The sequence below is a fragment of the Hetaerina americana genome, unplaced genomic scaffold, assembly GCF_022747635.1.
Source record: "Hetaerina americana unplaced genomic scaffold, ioHetAmer1.1.p SCAF_3, whole genome shotgun sequence".
In the NCBI taxonomy this organism is placed as follows: domain Eukaryota; kingdom Metazoa; phylum Arthropoda; class Insecta; order Odonata; family Calopterygidae; genus Hetaerina; species Hetaerina americana.
The window spans coordinates 10,018,213-10,044,658 of record NW_027286874.1 but is presented as its reverse complement, the minus strand read 5'-3'; the positions used below and the strand labels follow the sequence as shown (position 1 = coordinate 10,044,658).

The window sequence follows — 26,446 nt, the reverse complement described above, 5'->3', positions numbered from 1 at the left end:
TTGAGAAGAACTTGCAGGTTGAATGTACGAAAGCTGGTGGCGATAAAATGCAATTCCATTTAATTTTAATTGAAGGCGTCTAATTGAATTGTGATAATAGTAAAATCAGTGATACTTAGACATGGAGAAAAAAATTTAGGTTGAAATTCACTGGCAGAAATACTCGTATGAGGAAATACGACTCATATATCAGCGAAATGAACAATAGATAATGGACAATGAGATATTGTGAAGGAAGACATTGAAATAATTAAAAGATGAGATTAGATAAGTGTAACACTAGCCCTAGGAATATTTTTGCTAACTCCACAGTTGAGTTTCCTTGCAGAGTCATATCATTAGGTAATTAAAATCTAGTAGAATTCTCTAGTGGAAAACCAAGGTGAGTAAACACATTTCCAACTGGAGAACTTGAGTCTACCTCTCTCAGTTACTGTCAGTCATTCCAGCATCATGTAGACCGCCTCCCTCCCAGATCCCCGCCACGCAGCAACACACGGTAAAACCTTTGATTATTGTTACAATGTAACTATTATTTCCTCCCTCCCTTCAAGTGCCACACCGATCTAATTCAGAATACTGGAATCCGCCTGCAATGTGCTATTTGAAAGCTTTCAACCCCCCGGACTAAGCCTTACCCTTCAGCTCAAACCTTCATCTCCTGTCCCCTCAACAACCAATCATCTATAACGCACGCCCCTCTGTTCAGCCTCGACCCTCCTCCATGTTCCCTCTTCTCCTAATCTTCCAGTCGGTTACTCCTTACGCTCTTTTGATGGTGGTTGGGACCACCGAAATATTTAGTCATGAGTAAGTGTTTTTTTCCTTCCTTTTATGTTTATCTATATTTGAGTATGCATCTTCTCCATGTTTATCACCACGGCGGTATACTTTTTAGGAAGTGTGTGTTTGTGTGTGTATGTGTGTATGTGTATATATATATATATATATATATATATATATATATATATATATATATATTTCTATATATATTTATTTATTTACTGAAAAAACTCATGAACACAAGGATCAACCCGAAGGTTGGTTTGGCAGGTAAAGGTAGAGTTCACCCAGTACTAAGCCCAACGGCGTGTGAAATTCACGCATCAGGGTAGGGGGGCGAGTGCCTTCCCTGTGCCGGTTATGGTTTCCCAGGAAGATCTGGTACCCGAACATCACTTACCCTAGGTGGAGCTGCATGTGCCCAGAGAGACTTGCCCGGGAATCGAACCCGGAATCAGGGGATGATGAAAGATAGGAATAAGATAAATGTAAGATATCAATGAAGATCACTCCTCGAGTCTCCCGGTGAGCGCCTCCGTGTCCTTTACCTTGACGATGACTAAAAACACTTGGTAGTTTCTCACACTCATTTATTACAATACGTTAATAATAATATCACATTTTATTCAAATACATTTATTAAAGTAATTCGCTGTTAACTGGTCCCTACGTTTTCACATCATCATCCAATATAATTAAATTATTTTCAAAAATATTTGAAAACGTCTAAATCTACCGGCTAAGTGTTATAAGATATAGTGTGGGAAATTGCGAATTGATTTTAATCATTAACAGTAAATTCCACCAAAACGCAGCTGCCTGGGCGGATCGTTTTCATTCAAAACCTATATTTGCAAAAAGTGGGTGACATGTCATCCCTCTATTGACTGCGGCCCACATCTATAGACCGCATACTATAAGTATTTCTTGCACATGCGCCTCCAGTCACCTCCTTCGGAAAACATCTCATGCCACGCTCACTTGAGTATTTATGCAAGGCACTTTGCATACCTACGCACGCATCCTGAATCTAAGAAGTGTGATTCCATTGCGTCTGAGTAAATTGGAATGTAACAAGGAATGGGAGGAACCTCATAATGACCGCTAAAAGCATGTTTTTCTTCACTGCTCCAATAGATAATTACCATACGCTTGGACTCATGGACATGAGACTACGCGTTTTATTCGCCTCAGATTTTCTGCTAAGATCAAGGTGCAAAAGGTTTGAATGATAGACAAGTTATAAAACAAGGAAACTGACGTATACTTATTAATTTTGGCCAAAACCTTGAATTTTCACGATAAATGTAACCACAAAATCCGCATCCCATGGCACTAAACCAATTTTAAATTACACGTCCATATTAGAAGAAAAGAAAACGTTCTCCCATTTCAATTTTTTTATACACGCTACATAATTGCTCATTATGGCGTCCTACTTACATCCATCTAGTAGCCGTTACAATACACGTATGTCAAAAGCATTCTCCTCAGTGAATACAGGGCAGCGATCGTCCACAATATATCTTGAAGTTTTATAATACCGCCCTCAGAAATCGACGTCACCATCCTTCGAATTTTCGTCAATGATGGAAAATCGACGGATTTGTTGGAATTTTTTCCACTGAAGACATATTACCTTCTCCTCAATTCTTGATTTGATGAAACGACATGCTCATACGATTAATAATTTATCCTGATTACGATCATCATACTAATAAGTCTAGTTGCAGGAGTCATCCTTTGGCTCTGACAACAAGTACCGTTAGAATTTGATATAATGCAGTGGCATACCAAGTATCGCCCATTATAATCATACCACCTAAAATGCTCTCATTTAAGCTTCATTAGCAGGATGGGTAATTAAATTATGTTGTCTACAGTCCAATCACCTTCAAACCGAGATTAGAATTACGATCAGAATAACGCGAAGAGGATACAAAGTAATACCTTTCGTAAAGTTTTTGAATTGACTGAAATAGAACAAAAAAACTCGACAGGTTTTTTGTACCACGCACGCATTTAACGAATTGATGCGATTTTCGAATAGTATTTTTCAGAATCTTGCGAAAGTGTTAAAAAAATCATTTAAGTCTTACCAATATCATGAGACAATTATCACGCTGTTCCCAGGAAAATAATACCTCTATTAAGGTTAAATTACAGTTGTCCACCTTGGGAGGAGAGGCAGAAATGACACGGCACACGTGATTTAGAACCAACAGCAGGGGTAATGAATGTCAAGGCGACCGCAGAGAGACGGCGAGGAGGACGGCTTGAACACACAAAAAATGAAACATGCATCGCGTGAATCTCCACGGGGCAGTAAAAAATACAAATTTTCCAAAAAAAAAGAGGAGCCGAAGGGCGACCTACTTTTTTATTTTTTTTCAAATATAATAGCTAGCTCGAGCCAAAAAAAACGGAGGAACGAGTAACCCAATTCCCCAAGTGGTGGTGTCGGCCGATCGACCCACCAAAGGATACGTCAGAAGGAAGTAGGGGGATATACACGGCAGAGCGGAGTGACCCATTGTTCCGTGCGTCACGGATGCGATATTACACGGGGAAGCGGTGTTAGTTGAAAGGGACGACGCACGAACGGCGAATAGGGCGTCGAGGAAAGCCGAGGCAACTAATTTCAGGCACGGGCGACGAGAGATTCGCGAAACCAAGTTTATCAAACAGGGAAACATGCGACGGTACGGGGATTGGTCTTGGGAAACATGGCTAACGAAATAAGTGAAACTGGGAAGGTTTCGAGGTAAGTGGTGGAAGTGGATGTAACCAGAACTCCGCTTCAAATTTGGTGTCCAGTCCACCGACTCCTTACGTTAACCCAATTCTCCACCTCATCTTTAATTTTTTTCTCGAATATCCCATTTTTGGAACTTGTCTGCTATACGACGTTAATCAATTATCAAAGTGGGCCACGCCAATAATTTCATTCGCTCACTCAAGTTCGCTCACACGTTATTATTCATAGAAAACTGGAAGAGTAGGAAATAGGCTTCATCCCGGAAAAGAAAGGTGGGGAGGGCTTGTATAATACAAGGGCGTTTATGAATTTGGCTGATTACGAGTCTGTCCGACATTAATCTTCACTATGATACTGGATGAAACGAAAATTTACGGAAAAAAGAATGTGTAATAACAGAGGAATAATGGAGGGGAACGAGAAGTAATAAGGTTAAGAATTCCGCACTTGAACAGCGCATGGGTGATCTCTCAGCTTTATGGGAAATCCTAAACTCGTGGCCTTTCCCCCAGGCATTTAAGAACCCTTTATTGGAGAAATCTCTAAATTCCAAGTCTATATTTTACTCTTACATTCAGCTTTTACGCAATTTACAATAAAAACACAAAATACCTTAATAAAGGAAATATTTCAAGTGAAAAAAGTATAAGGAAGTTAAAGGAGCATTTGAGTGTAGCGACGTGAAGTTAATTATTGTAAACAGAGGAAATCGTTCCAGGGTTTATTTGGTGGAAGTTATATACACATTACGGGGATAATGAAAATACCTAGTTAATTCAACTTAATGATTTATAACCGTGAAAAGGTTTTCTCTCGTGGTAATATCGTCAGGACATAAAGATCGATGGGACGCGATGATACCCAGTTCATAGTAATAAATAATTTAGTGGATTTATCAAAGTTTTCTCATCAAATCCGTAAATTATTGGTCTATAAAAGTGGCTAAGATTCGACATCCTGTTTATACTTAGCAAATATTTTATCATGCAACGAAATTTTCATCAATTTAACTGATGTCCCGCCTTTACACTTCGATGGAAATAATTAAATCAGGCCATGAGCTCACAAATAATTACCCTTGTCATACACAACCTTGTCATGATGCATTGGAATACGCGTCATATCAAATATGGTAACAACATAACAGAGCAACTAGCAGTATTTCTCGGATTTTCACCGCAGACGAATATTTTGTAATTTTTGGAAACAAAGAAATGTTATAGGGACCTGTATTTCATATTTTCTCAAGGGAGACAGGAAAATGAAATTACATGTTGGATCTTCACTTAGGAAGTTATAGGTTGCTCCCGTAACGGAAGTTACCCCTGCGAGCACAGGAAATAGACTCGGAAAATTATCTCAGGACACTCCGGAGTAAAAAGAGAAAGAAGCCCAGGGAAATAGAGAATGCTGAACGCAATGTTAAGTCAATTGGTCGAAGAAAAGGAAATAGTGTCCTTTGAGTGACAGCAACAAGCACCGTATGGAAAAGTGGGGGGCGGGTAATAAAACAGACGGAAGAGAGATGATTGGAAAATTGAAGTAGAAGGGGAGAAAGCAGTAGGAAGTTGCTTGGGCGCAAGGGCAAGAGCTCTTAGGTGAAATCAAACGAGAGTGATGGGCTGAGGAGAAAGAAGAGTGCAAAAGAAAGAAGGAAGGAGGAAGTCGAGTCCTATAAAAGGACAGTCGGAAATGGAGAAGGTATGACAAGCGAGAAAGATGAAATACATGTTGAATAAGAGATGACGGGGAGCAGAGGGAGAATATTATAAGGAAAAAAAGAGTGTGTGATGACAGAGTAATATAAGAGGGAACGAGAAATAAATACGGATAAAGTATCTCGAAAAAGGTAACCAGATCTGAAAAAGCACCATTTTGCGCAGGAGGGTGGGCCAATTGGATATTGGAGACGAGGTAATCAGAAGAAACTGAGAAGATAGACGGCGGAGTGAAGAAGTAAAAATAAATTAAACTGAAGGAGAGAACGGAATATAGGTGAATAATTCGTGGGAAGATTTCAAACGAACATGGGACTCAACTACATTGATAATGTATATATGTACACACACACACACACATATATATGTATATACACACACATATATACATATATATTTGTGGGTAGCGGTAGTCCAGGGGGTTGAGCGTGGGACTGCTGACCGGAGGGGTCTTGGTTCGATTCCCGGGCACTCTGGGCACCTGCAGCTCCACCCAAGCTATGTGATTTTTCGGGTACCAGGCCTTCCTGCTAAACCATAACCGGCACAGGGAAAGGAACTGGCCCCCCTACCCTGAATTTCACACGCCGTATAGGGCTAAGTACTGGGTGAACTCTACCTCTAGCAGCACATTACCTACCAAACTGACCTCCGGGTTGATTACTGTGTTTATGGTTTATGGTTTAAGGTATTGACGAAATAATATATAAATATATATATACATGATTTCGTCGAAGTAACACGGAAGTGTTGAATAAAAAACTTGGACAGCAACAAACAATATTAGAACACATGAAAATAACAGTCACTTGTTATTTCTAAATAATTTCGACGGAATTTTAGCTGCGTCTTCCTCGGAAGAAACAGTAGTGTTTCTTCATTTCTACACTTTCTTCGTGTCTACACTGCTGTCCCTTCCGAGGAGCTAAATTCGGTCGAAATTATTGAGAAATAACGTATGAGTGTTCTTTTCATGTGTTCTTATATTGTTTTTTGCTGTCCAAGTGTTTTATATATATGTATATATATATGTGTATATATATATACACACACACACACACACATATATATATATATATATATATATATATATATATATATATATATATATATATATATATATATATATATGTATATATATATATGTATAAAATGAGTTTTAATCAAATAAAATGAAATAGTGGTCAGAATTTACCCATATTTCATATTCCACTGTGCCAAAAAGACCATTTAAGGACATTTATATAATGAAAATCATGGAAATAAAATGAAAATTTTAGTTTGAAGTTTAGCTGGAAATCAGATTTTAAAGTTAAAAGTAAACTTAGCCCAAAATATAGAAACTTTAAAGATAATGAGACGCTTCTATTCCGTTTCAAAAACTAAATATGCCTAAACTAAAATAACTATAAATGAGTCTATAGAGAAATTGAAAGGAGAGCTAAACTGATAATTATCAAAAAATAGAACGAATCTCACTCATTCAAAATTAAACGATAAACGAAAGTAATTCTAAATTAGGCAATGCAAGCGCAAGAATTTTGTTAATGTAAAATTTTGCTGCAATAGGAAAGAAGAACCGTGATAAAAAAGCATTGAAATAATTTTTTGCCTGCCTAAAATCATTCTATCCTACAGGAGATCATAAAGTTTGATAGAGTAAAATACTATTCTAAATTATATTTCCCTACAGTAAGTTTCCGATCTTGACCTTCAAAAACATTAGACATTTATACCAAAATAGCTTTCACGAATAATTTATTTGGCATTTACAAAAAGTTTTGATTTGTATAATATCATACTATGGATATTCATATTCAACATATTCCAGAATAAATCCCAGATTATCAAAAATTTTAGATTCCTAAAAATTTCATTTTTTGCGTCGTAAAAGTGGAAAATTTAATTGCTAAATAACTAATATATAGACGAGTAAAATATACTACCGAATATTGCATCTTCACTAAAACTTCGCCTGCGGATGATACGCATGCTAAATCGGTGCTACACCTTCTTAAACTGGGGAGTATATAAAATCGAGAGAAAAATCTTAAATGAAAAAGCAAGGAAAAGTAGAAATCAATTTCAGGAAGAAAGAGGTAGAAAAATATGATTAAGTTTGCAACGATTCCTACCTTCAGGATCCTATAATTAAAAGAATTCAATATCATGTTCCAACTTTCATTAACGTTTAAACATTAGCGTTAACATTTTTTTCGAGACAAAGAACACGAAATTACTAGTGGACTTCTGAGGCTGTATTGGCTGGAATTCCCCTACCTCAACGATGACTATTGGAGTAATTCGTGTATAACAATATGAAAATTTCATGCATCTCAAGGGAGATGATAAATTTTTTCTAACCGAGATTAATTGCATTTACTCGCAGAAGAGAAGTAACCATTGGGCCGTTTTTCTAGGAGAGATTCTATTCGAAATAAAAACTTCCAATGCACTGGAAAGATTTCATCCGGTATTTCCCAGAAATCAGTCAGTGCCAGGCAAACCAATGAAATAACATTTGATTCTTTGTATAAAGTGAACGAATATTTACTAAAATATCGTTGATATACCGCGCAGAGTGGAAGAACAAGAAAGGGAAAAGTGGGAGAAGCATGATCAACATATGTAATACTGAGAAAAAGGAAGGGATTCGTAACTGGGGCGGGGTGAAATTATTGTACACGAAGCGAGTCCTCTTCCACCAAATGTCAAAGCACTGCCCTCACAAGATGAACACCTAAGAGTAGGTTGTCGTTTATCCAGAAAAGTTGATGGAAACATGGAGAGAGAGAGAGAAGTGGCGAAGGTGTACAAGAAAAAGGAATCGGAAAGAGATGAGGAGGAAATACGATTACTAAGAAAAAAAGTGCGGAGTTCAATTACGAGGGAAGTACAGGTAAGAGGGAGTAAACGAGAGGAGTAGAAGTGCGCCGGGGTGGAGCTCAAAGAGAAGGGAGTCTGGGGAAGGGTTGATCAGGTAGAGGGGATGATGCTTCGCTCCTATCCCAGGGGGCAGGAGAGGGAGTGTTGAGGTGGGAGCGTGTTTGAAGGGCGGGGGAGCTCGGGGACACCTTGGTGGCCGTCCCTCTTTCGCCCACCTCCAAACCCCCCGAAAGCGATGGAAAAAAGGACTCATTGTAAGGGGGAGGAGTGGGAGGGGGGCGAGGGTTATACCGTTGGAGGTGTGGCCACGCGGGCGGCGAGGAGAGAGAGAGAGAGAGGATGGCAGGGTAATACGAGAGGTAAAGGTCGCCCGGGGAGAAAGGGTGAACGAGGATGAGGGAGGGTTGGAGAGGGGAGCGGGTTGCAAGGGTTTTGATGTCGGGCGTGGAGGCGTATTAAGGATTTTGTACGGATGGGGCTCGTGGTGGTCGTGATGGTGAGTGGGCGTAAAAAAGGGGGGAGGTGACTCCTTTCTGGCTCCCTCTCCATTGGGGAATGAGTTGGAGGCAGGCAGGGGTGGGGGATATGCGGGGACCTTTTTTTGGAGGTCATGACGATGGGAGGGATGGTTTGGTAGAAGAGCGAGGGGGGAGAGGCCTTTGAAGAGGGGCGGACCCCAATCTTTCTCTCTCCCCAGGAGTATTAACCGAAGGGAGATTTTCTCTTAAGTAGCGGTAAAACGAACTGGTGAAGTTACCGACTTGTAGGGACAACAGATTCACCAAAGGAGAGGGGAAAGGTGCAGGAGAAACAAAGGCCTCAAATCACTGAAACGGTGGTCGCGGCTACAAAGGACTAAAATCTTCGCTTCGGTCAATCTTTAAGAACATAACATTGCATTGTCAAGAAAAAAAAATACTTCCAATATTTGGAAGAATTTGCATGGGTATCGTGAGCAAATTTAAAAAAAAGGACTAAGCGAGAATAATAAGTCCTCGAAATAAAGCTTACGAAAAGGTTAAAAACAATACTTATTTATTAGCATTAAATACATATATCGGGGGTATATTCACAGCTATTATTGGATAAACAGATGAGTAAAGAATGCAAGGCTCCGAAATACCGATGATGCAGTGCTTTCAAGCACAGTCATTATAACGCATTGGAGTCTCTTAGGCACGCATGCATTTTTTTCTCATTATCTCCTGGGAATTTAAGAAACTCTAATTTCAATTCGTCCAGAAGCACGTGCTTTCTAAGAAACCAGGAAATACAGAAGATTCTTTCAAGAGAATAATCTTCGAGAGAATAAAAAATCAACTTGTTATGACAAGTTAATGAAAAAGAGGCAAAGAGAGGAAAAGCATTCGCTCAATCCCAGGAAGTGATAAAGCTTTACGAAAAACATGCCTGCATTCACAGGGATGAAGGTTGGTTGGTTTTAGCACGTCTTACCTCCCTCATCTGGGCAATTCTCCACAGGGATGAGATACCTTGTAAATAATGAAGCCCGAAGACCTCGTACTATTTAACCAACTTACTGAAAAACAGTTTCAACTGTTCATTAATAGCTTAAGGGTAATTTTAAGGGGTCATTCAGCCACTATGTCAGATGTACTTAAAATCTCATTGTGAAGCGGACAGAAGTGGTTTATATTGCACTTGGTGTTAATGAGGGCAATTAAGATAATTTTATACGCCTAAGACGAGGCATTTATGCCACGACTGGTGCTATCGCGGAACTAACCAACTCGAATGCCTTGAAAGAGGTGTATAGCAACCAGTCTCCTACCTCTCATTCACCGTAAGTCCCTACTCCGCACCGACTTCCTAGCCCCAGCCTGCTCGTACGAAATTTACGCACACGCCTAACAACACTATACAGTATCTCTTTAATAACGCCCGGTGGCTTAAGGTGTGCCGACTTGGCATGGGTAAGTGAACTCAATAAAAAATTGTGATAAAGGAGGCCAAAGAGTGGAAGGAGAAGATGAAAATAAAAAAGAAACATGCACACGGCATTCCCCGAGCAGGCAACACCTGGAACGGGCCACACGCGCGCGAGCGAGTGCGTATGCCCACCTCGCTAAAAATAAACGACACATCGTCCTTGAAGGAAGTGAGGGTCTTGGGCGAAAGGAAAAGAGGGAAAGGACGGAGGAAGCGAGAAGGGGTGGATATAAAATGGCAAATCGAAATGATAAAAAAGGAGAGACGGATGAGCGGATGAAAGGGAGGAGGAGAAGAAGGAAGCGAGGGGGAGGCGCCCGTGCGAATAGAGGAGTGGATCGGTGAGGAATGAACGAGAAGACGAAGAGTGAGGGAGTGGGGGGGGGACACTCGTTCCAAGTACGAATCCCCTATTCTGCTTTATTCCATCGTTCCCCCGCGAGCCCAGACGACCCTCTTGCCGAGCAGATTAAAGGCCGCGGTGAGAAAGAGCGTCCTCCGCATTTGATGGTTAAGACTTGAGTGCCTGTGGTGGACGCCGCGGTGTCGCTGTTGCTGGGTGAAGTAAGCCAGACTCATTTTTTCCCCCAGCATCCCTCCGCATTCCCCTGTGCGCCTCTCACGCCACCTCCGCACTCCACTACTACTGCGACGCGGACATTTTGGCAGCTGTTGTGAAAAAAAATACGCGTGAAGGCACAAAGGCAACCGCATTAGACTACCATGTAATCCGTCGCGCTAAATACGTGTCGTCATGGGGCACAGAACACTGGCCAGGAGGGGGGAGGGGGCACATAAGGGAATCGAGAGGAGTGGGGAAATGATTCGAAGGGAACTTAAGCTGGCGGAAGTGCGGGAGGACGTGGGAAATAGATTAGAGGAAAGGGAAGGTTTAATTAAGGGCTTTGACGTTACAAGAGGGCGCGGTTTCATTGAATATTTTTAAGAGCATGAAGAATGCGTTCGTTCATCCATGGAAATTTTGCCAACGAGTCTCCACGAAAATTTTATTTATAAGCCTCTAACCCACCTACTACAAGGTACAAAATGACAATGAAATAAATCAATTCCAAGATTTTCTTAATTATACAAGTCAACATGAGTTGTTTCAACGTATATCTAATACGTACATATATTACTACATCAAAAGGAAATGTAAAGAAATGCAAACAAATTACCTTTTACTACACGAAAAATTGGGCAGTTTACTCGAAAACTTATCAATAAGAAACAAGGACTTAAGCATCAGAGAAAGCAAATCAAAGTCGACTATCATCTTTTGCCGTCTAAGCCGGTTTAAATGGCGCAAAAACCCCGTTCAACACAAAACCATTCATCTTTTGAAACCATCTTTCCAACGTAAACGACAACGGAAAGAACTCGGTAAGGTGTTCAAAATTAGAGGTTGCCAGGTGACTTCTCAATCTTCTTAAATATTTTCGATAAGGCTCTTATTAGGGCTCAAGGAAGGAAAAAGAGGGGTGATATGCGTCGATTGACGGCGATAAGATATCTCCCGCTGTGATTGGGGAAGTGTACAGGAGGCCAATTAATGTTGAGAGATTTTGGCAAAAAACGAAGCTTGTAGCTAAGATTAATTAATTTCGTCGGAAAAAACTTAATCAAAAAAAGCGTGAAGATAGTTTTATTCTGATTATAATTTAGCATTGAAAATGTTCTGCTAGCGCATGGCGGTAATAATGCGGGGAGGCGAGTTGAAGGAGCTGTCAAGGATATCGAGACCATGATCTTCACGGTTGGCAGTTTAATTATTTCACAGTTTAATGGTTACTTAGTCCGCCATTTCACACATCACTGCCCCATGTTTCACACAGCAAATAAGTAGCTATAGGATATTTGTATCCGGCACACTGAACGCTGATTCAAAAAATAATGGCTGAATCAATCAGAAAAGCATGGAAGTGTGCACTAAATGGGTCTATTAAAAATCTACCTTGACCGACCGGTGCACTATTTTTGATTTTATAAAGCCAACTCAATTGTTTGTTTTCGATTTAAAAAAAACCAAAGCTTGAGTCGATCGTTGATGAATAATTTGCCAAATGGCAGTTTCAACTCTTCCAAAAAGACTCCCATGGAGTCGGTGCGATATTGCGATGCATTCATAAATACACTTAAGATATAAATTTACATTTCAACTCAGGTTCAAGTGATCCGCTCCAGATATAAGTATACACAAATGGGAAATCTAAAAGGACCTAAGATGATAAAAATAGTTCATATGTGCAATTAATTTAAATGTATACAATTTAAATTCAAAAATTCAGTGAAAACACGGCGAAACATCCGATATGGCGTGGTTTCGTTTATTGTTTCTGTCCCGGTTCTCCAGTGTGGGAGTAGCAAAAAAAGGCATAATAAGAATATTTGGCCGTCGAATATTTCTCGCTTCTCCCCATTCCCATTCTGACCTAATAAGCATATGTCCCAGAATCTGGGAATAATTGGAACTTAGGGAGGTTTCGTGTAAGCGCGGGAACAAACAATAAGATTCATTTCTTCAGGGGGTCCGTTGCGGAGTGACTACGAGCCAGATATAACCGACCCCTCATTCCACCGCCGCGTCATCCCCCTCCCGTATGTCCTTCATGCAAGAATATCCTCAATCTCCACTCCCCAAGGGCCGCACCGTTCCCCCACTGGGGAGGACCGCAACACAATCTCAGAAGCCATCGCGCTCTGCCCCGCGCCACTACCCCCTCACACATCCCTCACACCCCCTCACACATCCCTCATTGTCCACGCCGATGAACACGCTCGCTGCTTATGGGGACTTCATTAGCGAGGAAAATGCGCCGCGCTCGCGCAGGTTTAAGGAATGTAATCAGAGGCATTTTTCCGCACTAATAACATCGTCACATACGCACTGAATGAGCTTTGGTCTCCACGGTGTTTTCATTAGGGCAGTCTCCTCGCTCCGACACGTCGTTTGAAAGACTCGCGCGATATATTGCTGCGCCTGACAGCGCGTCTGAAAGGATGGATGGTTAGAGATAATTCCCCTTGGAATATGAGAGAATCAATGACCTGCTTGGTGTGACATGAGGCTAGGGCATCAACCGCTTTAATTGCTTCGTTGGCCGGGAAACATTTCATCAGACACATTAGGTAATTTCCGGAGCCAATTGACGCGAGCAGGTGCACATTCCCATCGTCGACGCGCGGCGGGTGACGTCCGATCGCGGGTCTCCGAGCGCGTACGCGAGCGATGGGTACACGTGATGGAATCCAATGCGCATCTAACGAGCTTTGTTCCAAGTCAATTAGGAGTACGTCCTAAGTCATAGAATAGAAGAATTTTAATTCTCGGAAAACATGCTACAGGCTAAGCTCATCCTTTCCCATGAGAGCCTTGGCCACGGATAAAGAGATTAGGAAGCCGGGCTTGTATGGGGACAGAGACGCATAGGGTTCGGAGGCGGTCGTGATGAGGACAATACTCTTCCTTCCACTATCCCCAGTTAATTCCTGTTTTGATGCACATGCAGCAGGGAAAAGACACCGCCCACGTACCAACCACTCGCCCATCCTCCCCTTTGAGTAAGTTCCATATACTGAAGCGCTCCGGGGATCCTTTGGCTGCTACCTTGAGCCAATCAGGAACCTCGAACTCATCCGTCACACCACACCAGTAGGTCTCTTACTTCCTTCGACCCCGTGTCCGAAGGGGCAATCCGCCCCTTCTCACTCACAACATCCCTTCTCTCTCGGCTCCTCTCCTCCTCTCTTTTTACTCCCTTCCTTCCCTCAACCGACAGACAAACATGCACGCCCCCATCTGGACACACACACACACACTCTAATCGCATTAAAACCCCCAAGGCAGGAGAAGAAGCTAGTGGAAGCGTGGAGAGAAGCCAAAGCAAGGATCACCGCGTGGTGGCCTTCCCCCTCGACTTCTCTCCTGATGATTCCGGTGTGGGTGGGTGCCCGAGGAGAATGCAGACGGAATTGGATAGAGCGGGAGGGCTGGCGAGGGCCGGCGTTAACATTTGGAGTGTGGGATCGGGATTACGATGCGGCCACCAGGTGTTAGTTGCGGAGAGATGGAAGCAGGTGGGGAGGAATGAGATATTAGAGTTAAATATTGGAGAATTTCTGGGTGAATGGGAGGGGGGCGAGGAAAGGAAGGAACCGATCAAAAATTCGAAATGTCCTCTCGGACTTGCAATGGCGAATGTCTGGGTACATGAAGCGAAAGTGAAGGGAGTGAAGAGAAAACTCGGACGAAACTGGACCGTATTGGCATCCCGCGGAGTCATAGAGTCGGCCAAAAAAGTGTGACGCAGAAAAATTGTTTAAACCAGACGAAGGGGGAGGGAGGGGGGAGGAGGAAGACATATTAGAAGGCGAAGGCTTCTCGGGTCGTTTCCAGACCGAGAATTGCCACGCCTACTTCCAAATTTTGCTCACGAACGCCAGATATTATTCTTGACACTTCCACCGGAATCGATCCCTAACGCTGCCTTTATGTGGAGTTTCTTCCCTTTTTCACAATTTTTTCACGCTGTAAGGAGACGCTGGCAAGATTCAAAAAGGCCTCCGCAAAATGGATAAGTTGACTGCGAACGTCTACGATGGACGTAAGTTACAGGACTTCTGATCAATACGCATACAGTAAGCGAATTTATTAAAAAAGAAGTTTCATCAAACACCATCTCGCTAAGCGAAGAAGTGACATACAATTTTCAGTGTTCTGGAGGTAATTTTGAAGACGGAAATCCTGTCAAATTAGAACTCATGGTTTTACCTTAGTTTAAAAAAATGCAGTCAAATGCAGCAATTAAAAGCACACGTATACTGATGTTAACAATGCATTCGACATAAAAACCTATGAGATTTTTCAACGGACCTGGTTCAGCCTTTGTTTCTCCTTGATATATTGTCATGACTGCACCACTAAAATAAACAAAATATACTTGTTCAAATCGAAATTGCCACCGTTTCATCAAAAATAAATCTAACTTTAGATTAACATTGTAAATGAAATATAAAAGAAATGAAATTCAACTGCCTAAATAAAATTTCACCTAATGGCGCGAATGAAACAATTATGCTTGTTAATAAAGCGGAGGCATAATTAAGTTGTTTACGGAAGGCAAGGACCTCTCGAGCTTCAAAGTAAATGAAGTCTCGTAGGAAATCAGTCTTCCGAAGTGCCTTATGTCAGCGACCCCTGACCTGAGATTGAATACAAATATGAATAGTTTATCTCATTACACCTAATTCTTTGCACAGGATGGACTTTTTCGACCACCCTCTAGCCAAACTGAAGCATAATGCCCCATGGAAAAGATAACCAAGATGGAAGAAACCTTATCAGCCTGACGGTTCACGTATCTCCGATAGTATTTATCGCTGCCAAGAAGACGTCACACACAACGGAACACTCCGCATTCGTTCCTTTGTGTCCACTGAGGTAACGTGACATGTCTCCGGGTGGGAAAAATTGGCCCATATTCTCCAAGTTATTAACCTCATTCACAACCTCGGATCACTCTTCACTAGTTGACCCACTGAGCGTTGCATATGTAGGTATTCCTAGCACTGAAACGACATATGTAATTATTTCCAAACATCAGTACATACGATCCGAATCTCTCATTCAATTTCAGCTTGGCAAAATGACAAGAGCTTCCATAACATTAGGTTGGCCCATCAATATCATCGGTAAAACCATTTTATGTTCATTGAATATAAGAGAGATAGCTACTAGCCTGAATTAAATCATGATTCTATTACATAACATAGATCTGAACTTCAGCATACGAAATGAAGGCATGGAGAATTTTGGCCACGATCCTTCCTCGGATTTTGGCTCCATAGTTACGACTTCCATATGCATTGTATTTGTGGCAGATGAACTACGGTAGTTCATTTTCAATAAATTAATGGCAATAGTTGGCCATAGGAGTCACCATCAAGGAGTGGCCATTATTCTCAAGTTATCGGGATCTCTTCCACAAAAATAAAACCCGATATGTGAAAAACGAGCAACTTTGGACGACAATTTCACATTTCATGGACGCAACTTTAGTTATCTTCCTTAGTTTAACGGTGGAGATATCAGCCTTACGCATTACATACATATTTAACATTACAAGGTAAAATTAAAACTTACTCTAGGTTATTTATTAATATTTGAAGCCGGTCTTATCGCAAAACACACATTTGTAAGTATGACACAGGAATTTCAGAGGAATTCGAAACTAACCGCTAAGTGACCCGCTAAAATGCACTGCTCACACGAGTGATAGGTCAACTTCAAATCATCCGCAGACCCATTACCTTCCGGCCCTTCTGCCCGTGTGTCTCTTGGACCTCGGCAACCTCCTCGCCTGTGGCCTCGGGGGCCCGGGTGCGGAGAAGGCCCTTCGCGAGGGAATCCTCCTCCTCGTCCAGGGGCCCGCCCGGTATTCCCACGGGGCCTCCTCCACCACCGCCCCTCTTCCCCCGTCCTCGGTGTCCCCCTCCTCTTCCTCCTCCAAGTGCACGGAGGAGGGGTCTTCGTCCACGGGGTCGGACACCCGCAGCCATGACCATAGCAACGCCGAAAACGTCAGCATTGCTCCGACCCCCGACCGGAGTCGCCGTCTCGCTCAACCGCCCAATTCAACAGCATAATATGGTAGTCCCACCTCCGACGCGACCGATGCCCGGCGACGCGTATTGGACAGAATGGACCTCTGCCGAATACCGTGCCGGCGCGTGACGGTTATTTTTTCCCTTCCCACTTGTTCCCTTATTCCCGGTGACGAATACCGTACCGGCGCGTGATGATATTTTTTTTCCTTTCCACTTGTTTCCTTATTCCCGATTATTCCCGGCGACGTAATCCAATCGGACACACTCTTCGGCACATGGAGCACACACACTCGCGACGGAATATTATTTCTTCCCGGATCCAGAAGAAACACTTCACTCACAAGAGGCTGCTCAGGGATTGGATTATTACACTCTCCTCACGGGGTTGGCACGAACAAATTTGGCGATTTTTGCCGCGCGGGAGAATGGGACGCGAGAGAAACTCCGCCGGGGGAGGGAGCGGGCGAGCGCACGCGGCGAGTCACGCGGTTTTGCTAAAACGCGCCCCCGTCCGTGGGGGCGGGGACTCAAATCGTGTGGGCCGGCGGGCGGGCGCGGAACCGGCCGGGGGAAGGGAGGGGGCGAGGCCCGGGATGAGGCGACCGGCGCCGAGAAGAGACGCCCGAACCGGAAGGTCCTCGGCGGAGAGAGCGGCGGTGGAAACTTCCCGGTACAAACCCCACCACCGCCGGAGCCGAACGCTCCGGGAGATCGACTCCGGGAGGCTGCGGAGGGGACACTCATGCTTCGATCGCAGGATGCGTGGTGGAGCCACCGCAGTCGACGATTTAAAATCGGGCGGAATGGAAGGGAGAGAGAGAGAAAGAGTGTGGGAGTTGGACAAGGATAAGGCGGGGAGTAGGTGGAATAAGGAGGGGTGGGCTGGGTGGAGGGAGGGACGGAAGAGGGGAGACGTTCTTGGAGGAGTTGGTTAGGGGAAGGAGGGAAGGAGAAGGAGGGATTGAGTAAGAGATAAGGCGGGATCTTGTAAAAGGACGAGGCTGGGGATCTGGGGGTGGGGAAGGCGAAGAGGTAAGAGGTATTCGTGGCCGTGCTTCCGTCACCACGTACCTCCCTCCTGTGAGAAGGGGAGGGAAAAAATAACCTTTTATCTCCTCAAGTGACCCCACGACCCACGCGCACACACATATGGGAGGGAACGGGAAGATCTGGGAGAGGGGGAGTAAAAACAATAGAGTGCTGACAGCGAAAATATTCCCGTCCGCTCACACCACGGAGGGGTATCGTGGAAGGAAGGGGGGAGGGGAACCGGGGTTGGGGCGATGGGGGAAGCGAGTGGAGGGGCGGGCTCGGAAGCCCCACGTCCCTATATGACCACAGTGAGCTATCGGGGGCGGTGCACACGGCAATGAAAGGCTCAGGGGCGAGGGGAGAACGAATGTTTTCCAGGAAGAGGAGAGAGACACTTTATTCCCCGTAGGAAAGGCACAAGAATATTTTCTCTGGCGCGCTTATCGGGGGTGAGAGGTTCTCGGAGATGCCGGCGGGGCACTAAACGGTAGAGGGTGGACGCCTATGGGTAAGGAGAGGGACGTGCCGCGTCGCGCCGACCCCGCTTCTTCTCCAGTCCGCGGGCGGGAGGGGAATCCTTTGATTAATCGGCGGAGTGTGCGGAGGTCGGTGGAATTTCGTCGTGGGACGACCCTCGACGCATCCACGGGGGGAGGAAGGCGTTCGTTCGCCGTGGGGGGTGAGGGGCAGCGACTTTCCACACGCTTCCTCTTCCCCGGAGAAGCACTAAGCGGGTGGGAGGGTGATTCCCGAGCACACGCTCGGCCGCTCTTTCGCCCTTCCCGGCCGCGGAAGCAACGGCAGCGCGTCCTCCACTCGCCCCTCGCCGCGGCGCCTGCAGCCCACCATTCCCTCGAAAGGACTGGCGCACCCCAAGGACTGACTGGCTGTGAGTCGCCGACACGCCCGCCTCCACACCCGCCCCCCGCCTTCACCCTCGCTTTTCCCCTCTCCCGCTCCGTCCTCCTTGCCCCCAACCCCGTTGTTTTCCCGCCGTCTACACTTCCACCGGCACTCCTCCTTTCATCCCCGCCCTCCGCCACAGCCCGTTCCGATCTCATCCCACCCCTCCCGACACTCTTTTCCCACAATATTCCCAACCCCCACTCCGTGCCCGGCTTCTTTCTCGAACGTTCACAAACCTCTCTTCAAGCGCGCCCCCGCCGCGGCGGCCGCCGTTTCCATCCGCAGGCCTTTTTCTTTTCGGATCTCCCTCCCCCCTCCTCATTCCTTTCCCCTCCCTGACCGTCTTTCCCTCTCCTCATCCCTCCGCCGCCCACCCCCTGACATCCACACGCCCCATTCAAGCCCACTTGAGAAATTCCGCTCCGAATTATCGAATCATGGTTTTTTTCAAATGCCAAACTGCAATGGTGTTTAATGAAATATTACGCATTGCAGATAAGATGTTCCCTTCGATTTCTACTATTTCCGGCTATTGAGCGATCAGATAGTGATAAAAATGCCGCCTATCAAGGATCTGGTTTCCCGATTAAGGAAATGAAGTAGATATAGAAAATATATTTTCCGTTGAATTTGATTAAGATCATTCAACCAATACTTTCATTCAATAGACAAATAATTCAAATAGAAGTAAATACTCTCGGAGTGATCCAATAACTTTGCCTGTGTGCCTATCCATTTGTGTTTAATTCGATCAATTATCTGGAGAGTACGATGAATTCACTATTTTTTTTAATTTTTTAAGGAAATAGCTATCTAAAAAGTAAAATATGGTTTATCCTTCATAGTCAATAAGTTCACTTAATGGATGAAATGTATAGAAATGAGTGTAAAGCTATCATTACTACAAGGGTCCATATAGTAATCACATAATAATACTCATGTATGAATGTGACACTATTTCCAGGAAAGGTATACTGTCCTAGAGGAGTGGCTTTAAAAAGTCTGGGAGGTTTCAATTCTTTAAACAAATCAAAGTTGCTATTTTATATTCCACGATGCTAAGCATTCGATGTGTGACTGCAATAGGCTACTATTATTCACTGTCGTATATACACACACACACACACACACACATCTATATATATATATATATATATTAATATATATATATATATATATATATATATATATATATATCATTATCATCGCCTCTTGGATAGAATAAACTCGTTAGACTAACATATTCCGAATTCTGGTTCTACAAAACGCATTGGAAATACGACGCCAAAGCCAGTTTCGCGGCAGAGCCAATGTGGCAGACCTCTGTCCGGCACATACCCCACCCACCAATAAACCGAATTCCCTTATAAACTTCACGGCCCCTTCGTAGCACCCGAATTCTATATCTCATCGCCTTCGTTTTCTCCTAAACTTTTCCCTCAGTCCTTCCCGAGCACTTTGTTTACTTCCGTAGGACCCCAGACGTGGGCATTTCCTTTCCCTCCTACCTCACCCTTCACTCCCCCCCTACCGTTCCTTTTAACTCCAGTCCACTCTCCAGCCTCTCCTCCCTTCTTACCTCCTTCTCTCCTCCTCACCGCCAGCCCCTCACTCTCTCCCTCCAAACTCAATGCCTCCTCGCACTAAAAATCTCGCTTTATTTCTGGCTCCACTTCAATCCTTTCCCCGCCAATACAACCACACCCCATTCCTCTCTGTCACGAAACTCCCCCCAGTCACCACCTCCTTCTCAAACGTAGTCACGCGGTCGCCCCGATGACCGACTCGCCAGAACTACCATCGCCCCCCCATTTCCTCCTCCCCCATGCCATCTCCTGCCCCACACCCAGCATCCTCTTCAAGTCCGCGGCTCTTGTCCGCTCCTCTCCCCTCGCCCACACCCGCCCTCTTCCCCAGCACACCCCTGTCACTGAATTCGAAAGAGAGGTACGAGTAGGTGACCCAGAGTGGACCACATCCACTAAGCACAGCTGCCACTTCAACACGGCGGCGTGAATCGCGCGAGAGCTCAGTCGGCGGAGTCGCGATCGAAGGGGAGGACATTGGTCGTCTCCCCCCTTGGGACACACGCACACACACACCAAAGAGGGTTGTCAGGAGCGAGTTGGAGTGACAAAGAAATCAAAAATTTCCCATACAAGAACTTGGCAACGTCTCCGATAAAGATAAACATCACGTTCAATAAACTGACGGTGGATCCATGTGTCACAAAGTTAGTGGAAAGAAGGCCAGGGAAACTTGGTTGAAAAAATCCGAGAGGGGAGAGAAACGGGGATCAAAGGGGTACCCTGGATATGCATTCGATCCGACGTTGACCCCCACGAACGACCACGCTCACTTCTATGGAAAACTGACAGCTATGTTCCTTTGACCCTGCTTCGTAGTCAACGTCAAGGTGCCCATTCGTTTGAGTTGTTAAAATTTGCATTTAAAATTTTTGATGGAGACCGTGGGCGGGCTACCGTGAATTTTATGCCCTTCGCCATTGCATCGTTTTTGCTTGATGGCTGCAGTACGTCTAGTTAGGTAGCATGCGTCGACGGACTGAAATACTACATCCCCACTTTTTGCGTTGAGTTGCTCTTTAGATGTGACGATGGACGAAGAAGCTAGTGCGGTGGATGCAACTTGTCCTTTCTCCGGTGAAAGGTGAGCGATTCGGGATTAATTCGCTCCAGCGGCAAAGCAAATTACTACGAGGCTGGGAAGTCCGAATAGGAATCCCCGCACCACTGCAGCAGTGTGCGTGCACCATGGTTTGTAAAAGCTAACTCGCAATTTCCTCTTACCTCAGAAACAGACAATGATGAAGGAGAGAGAGTATGTGTGTGTGTGACGATGAATTCGAGAGAGGAAAGGAATGAGGGAAAGGGGGAAAAGAGAAAGAGAGCAGAGGAGTGGAACGGGATTGGGAAAGAGGGAGGGCAATTTGCGCTCCGCCCGTACACACACAAAGGCACGGCCACCAGCACCGCCAAATTTCCCGTCATTGCTCCCGAATACTCCCTGACGAAAATAAAACCTCTCAAATCCACGCATCTATTTTCTTCCCACCTTTTACGTCCGCGTCTCCCGTATCCATCTTTTTAATCCGACATCAACGACATTTCCTCGTTATTCCGCCTCGTTTCCCCTTCCTTCTCGAGTCAAAGCATGGCCGCAGGAAAGAAAAGAGGTTCGCAGCGAAGGCACGGAAGGGCGAAGAGATTGGGAGGGGTGGTTGTGGAGCCCTAATCAGCGACGGCCACGAGGGGGGGGGGGGAGGAGGCGGGGACAGGGAGACGCGATTCCCGGGAATTGAGGGCGGACGGCCACAAAATGCCTCGCGTGGTCTACGGAATGGACGCATTGGTGGATGGATGAAAGATTGGATGAGCCGCCAGTCGGACAAAAGAATTGAGCTACAAGGGAGGGCAGAGTTGGTCGTGCCCTACGTTGTAGTGGAGAGGTAGTTAAGGTTGAAGAGCGGTGAAGGGAAGGGCGAGGAGGGGGAGGGGTAAGGTTGCTCATGCGATGAGGAGAGAATGTAGGGATTGGGCCGGGATATCGGTCTTGTGATTGGTTGCGCGGCAGCGGAAAAGGTTTCATCTCATCTCTTTTCCTATTCCATAAGTCCTCATCTTCTCTCAATATTTAGGTTCCCTTCTCCAAATCCTTAACGCCTAATAACACCACTGCGATAGGGAGTGGGTTGAGCGAATCCGCTGAGCAAAATTGTCACGCTAATACGAATGAAGGGCTTAAATTTTCGTCTTGGATTCTGTCGAATATAGGATCTGTGAGTATATCTGAGAAAGATAATTTTAATTTCCCATCAAAAAAAATCCTCCGAGAGCTTAAGCAAATGGGTATGGGCTAGAATAATCATTATTTTCGTGCGTAGTTACCATTAAATTTGGTAAAGTAGACGAATATTTATTTCATAAATAAAAGCGAGGTACACCAGGGAGCGGATGAGAATTCTTTGGGTTCAAAGTCGAATTTCTCTGTCCCCATCTCTCCATCTTTATTGCTTTCAAGGGTATATGATTCTCACAGAGAAAACACATTACGCCGTTTACTCCACGACAACATTCTCCAGCAGAGATTCCGCGTCCAAGCCTGGTTTTACGAGCCCACCTCTATCACTCTGATTCCTTGGCGAAGAGAATAGCCCGTCTTGTGACATACCGCCTATGCATCCACCCTATTTCCAAGAGCAGCATCAATCGTTTGCGATCCCAATGCCCTTCCACCCTCACATTGGCTCCTCGTTCACTGCTTTCTACGGTGGAGCCATTCTCTTCTGCGCCGCCCCCAACCGCGCCCCGCCTAATCCGACTTCTCTCACGTTTAGGTGTGAAGCATCGTCGTCGACGCTAGACGGAAACAATGAGGTATCACTATTCCGTGGCACTGCTGAGAGTAAAGGAAAATGAGCTCTTCCTTGTCGACCAATCAGCTCCTTAGCTGATGCAGTGCCTCAACTTTCTTTTCAAAAGTTCTACGATGAGACGTGTTGATCGAGAGAAAGGCAATTAATGTCTCTTTGTGTGCCTCTGCCTTGTAACTCTGAAGATTCCCATCATCATGAGAAGGATAGGCATATTCACTTACGTACTGGATATAACTTCAGTTAAAACTTTCCCCGACATCTAGGAGGTATGAATCAGCAGTAATATTGAATAGTAAACGCATTAGAGTGGCATAGTTTAGATGCCTAATGATTTTCCCCAAAGGCATTTTACTCCAGGTCAACTAACTGTAATTTGACTTTCTCTTCAGTCCTCATCTTTCTTTAATTGTTTCATTCGGTTTCATAGATCCGTTAGCCGGAAAATGTCCAAGTAAAAGATTCATAATGCAAGTTTTTTCATCCAATTTAAATATTTGAGTGTGACGGCGGAGTTAGTTTTGAAGCATTAATTTAACATTCACCGGAAAGGATGAACTCAAAAAAAGATAAAAAAGTGTCATTTAAATTGATTTCAAATATTCTGGCTCACCTTTTTGGAAATATATTAAGATAATAAAAGCTATTGCATTTTAACACAGAATATTTCCATTATCTAACCGCAGTTCCAGCGTATGAACTTCATCGTAAAGATTTACCATAATCTTGATAGTTATATTGATATGTCAAAATAATGATGTCCATAGGTTAAATCCACGATCGGTGACGGTGGATATCGAAATTCTAAAGAAAGGCACTATAGTTTTCATAGAAATCACTTAACATATTTTATGGTTCTTATTTGGTAGGACATTAAACTATTAAAAAGGTTCATAGTAAATGCTATCATTTTAATCAAGATATGATTCAGAATAGCATACTACTGACAGTAGGAATTTACAACTATCACACAACAGTAAAAGAGAAGTATAAAATAATCGTATATTTAAGGACTGGGCATAAAAATGACCGGAAAAGATGTGATGAAAATATTTCCAATTATACTGTACTGCAATCGCATCAATACATTGGCAATTACTTTTCGGTAAAGTATGTTTTGTCTTCATTTCCTTAGTAGGGAGCGTTATCAGGAATCATTTTATCTCGGAAAAAGAACAATGTGTGTGTATATGTATATATATATATATATATATATATATATATATATATATATATATATATATATATATATATATATATATATAACGGATTTCTGAACATTTCCGGAGGGGAAAATCATTATTATTACCTAAGCGAGAGCATCCGTATTTCTTCAGAACGGATTGCATTCACCCTGCTGAGATCCATTGGGTCGCTGAAATTATGTGGGATTCCCGCTCGGAACTGTGCATCAAAGAAAAGGGACTCCATCCAACGACAAACGACTCCGAGGGCTTATGTGTACTTTTTTTTATTTGGGTGTGCGCGTCTCTGTTAAGTCTCCCATTCGTCGGTCACCCGGAATTCTCCCTCGCGCCCAACCCAACCCTCCCCCCCCCCGAAACGACAGTTATCTCCCCATCCATAACCCGACGCCCCCATTCTCGTGTTTGCCGCCCCCTCTTGGGGCAACCCCCAGCGCCCCTTCCCTCGTTCGGTCAATCCGTTCCCCGCCCATCCACTCGCCCACGCGCACACCTCCCCCACACCCGCACTCCCCGTGACCCCCTCCCTTCTCCTCTTCCGCCGACTCCACCAAAACGGCTCGCCATTGAATCCACCAAGACGTCGCCATTGTCCCAACACACACCCACACGACCCATTACTCTTCTTTCGATTCGCCGGCCCGTCCCCGCCATTCTCTCTCCACACCCCGCTTCCCCCCGTCAACCCACCCCCTCCCGCCTTTCCTCCTGCCGCCCAAACCTCGCCTTGCCCACTCCCCAGAACGAAACGCGTTCTCTTCTTGCTCTCCCTTCCTCCCTTCTCTCGAGAGTTAGCGCAAGCGATTTGTCCGTCATTTTGAAATGTGGGTCTCCTTCCCTCCTGACATATTAATTCCTGATGGAGTCGTCGTTCCCTCTCTTTGCACCCCAATCCCGACTCCTCCGCCCCCCCCCCCCAATGGGATCATCCTCTTTTGTTGCCGGTCCTGTAGATCGAACGTTATTATACGATGGGCGAAGTTGGGAGTTCGAGGAGCGGCGGGGGGGATGAGGTGGAGGGGGAAGATTTGAGTAGAAGGAGTTAAATTATTAATGGCTGATTCCCATGAGTACATGATCAGCGCCGTTCTGATGCCGCCTGGTGAAATTAGAGGAACGGCCTTATTGGTTCGCCGGAATAAAAGAGGAATAGGGAATTGGGACATTGGAATTGGGGTATATGTGCCTTTAAAATTAATTGTGGGATTAATCGAGTGGGCCTGATGGTGGTCGTCGGTGGATCGGGAGCTATTTTCGAGGAGAGACAAAAACAACGCTGGGGTGAGTGAGGGCGCGTAGGCGGAATGTGCCGATTAACAAATTCTAAACTCGGCCCTTGCGAGAGCTCTACAAAACGTACGGTGGACACAAAACACGTTACGTCTACGGCCGCCGATGAATTTAGGATTGATCAATTTCACTAATTACCGAAGTTATTTTTCAACGCCACACAAAGGGCCCGCTACACCTCTTTTAATTACGGTTGTAGAAAATAACTTTGCCGCTAACCATCGAGCTGATCGCGCGGATATCGGGGAAGGTGATGCAATCACTTAGGACCTCTATCTGGGAGCTAATAAAAATAAGCTTTTTTATTTAGAATACAGTATAACGCTAATTCAAAGGTGTGGTGCCTCGTTCTGCTAGAATAAGTTTGGCTCACAGTGTGGTGCTTTTCGATTACAAATCCGCATATTTATCTCGAATCGCGTGAAATGGGAAAATTCGATTTCAAACTCAATGGGATGAATGGAATCGTTAGTAATCGCCTCATTTCTATCCGTTATGCGTCCTGGAATTTATCGATCATTGCTTCAGCTAATACAATTCAAATCGATGGCCTCTTTCTTTGGAGGGAATTCGATTTATCATATTCACCCCTCGAGGCGAAATTTCATTCGGCTTTATATATACGTTCCCTTGCAACTGACGGATGAAAAGCCCTTTGAGACATGCCACGATTGATATTTTTATAATTGGTTCCAACGCATCAATTTTCACCACCTGCCATTAACTTTTACCAGTCATTAATCACATGGATATAGATTCAAAAGAGTAAAATATTTAAACGAAAATGAAACAACCTTATTAATGATGCTGTAAGAAACAGCTCACAAAATTGTGGTCCTGTAGTGAATTAATTCGTGTAGACAATCAATCGAAGAAACAGCGATGCGTTATCCTCTGAAGTTGCCTTTCTAATGCTCTG

The 26,446-nt window shown here is 44.4% G+C and overlaps 1 protein-coding gene across 3 annotated transcripts in view; it reads right to left on the bottom strand.

The window, feature by feature from the left end:
- LOC139690897 (3',5'-cyclic-AMP phosphodiesterase-like) overlaps positions 1 to 26,446 on the bottom strand; it is an 843,102-nt gene that overhangs the window by 547,141 nt on the left and 269,515 nt on the right. Inside the window, exon 1 of one of the 3 annotated variants that reach the window (XM_071588516.1) lies at positions 16,405 to 17,972. The exons of the other annotated variants lie outside the window; for them this stretch is intronic. Within the exon in view, the coding sequence (XP_071444617.1) occupies positions 16,405 to 16,682 (278 nt within the window). The 5' untranslated portion in view covers positions 16,683 to 17,972. Of the gene's footprint in view, positions 1 to 16,404; positions 17,973 to 26,446 lie in introns of those variants that run through there. 3 annotated transcript variants of the gene reach the window in all.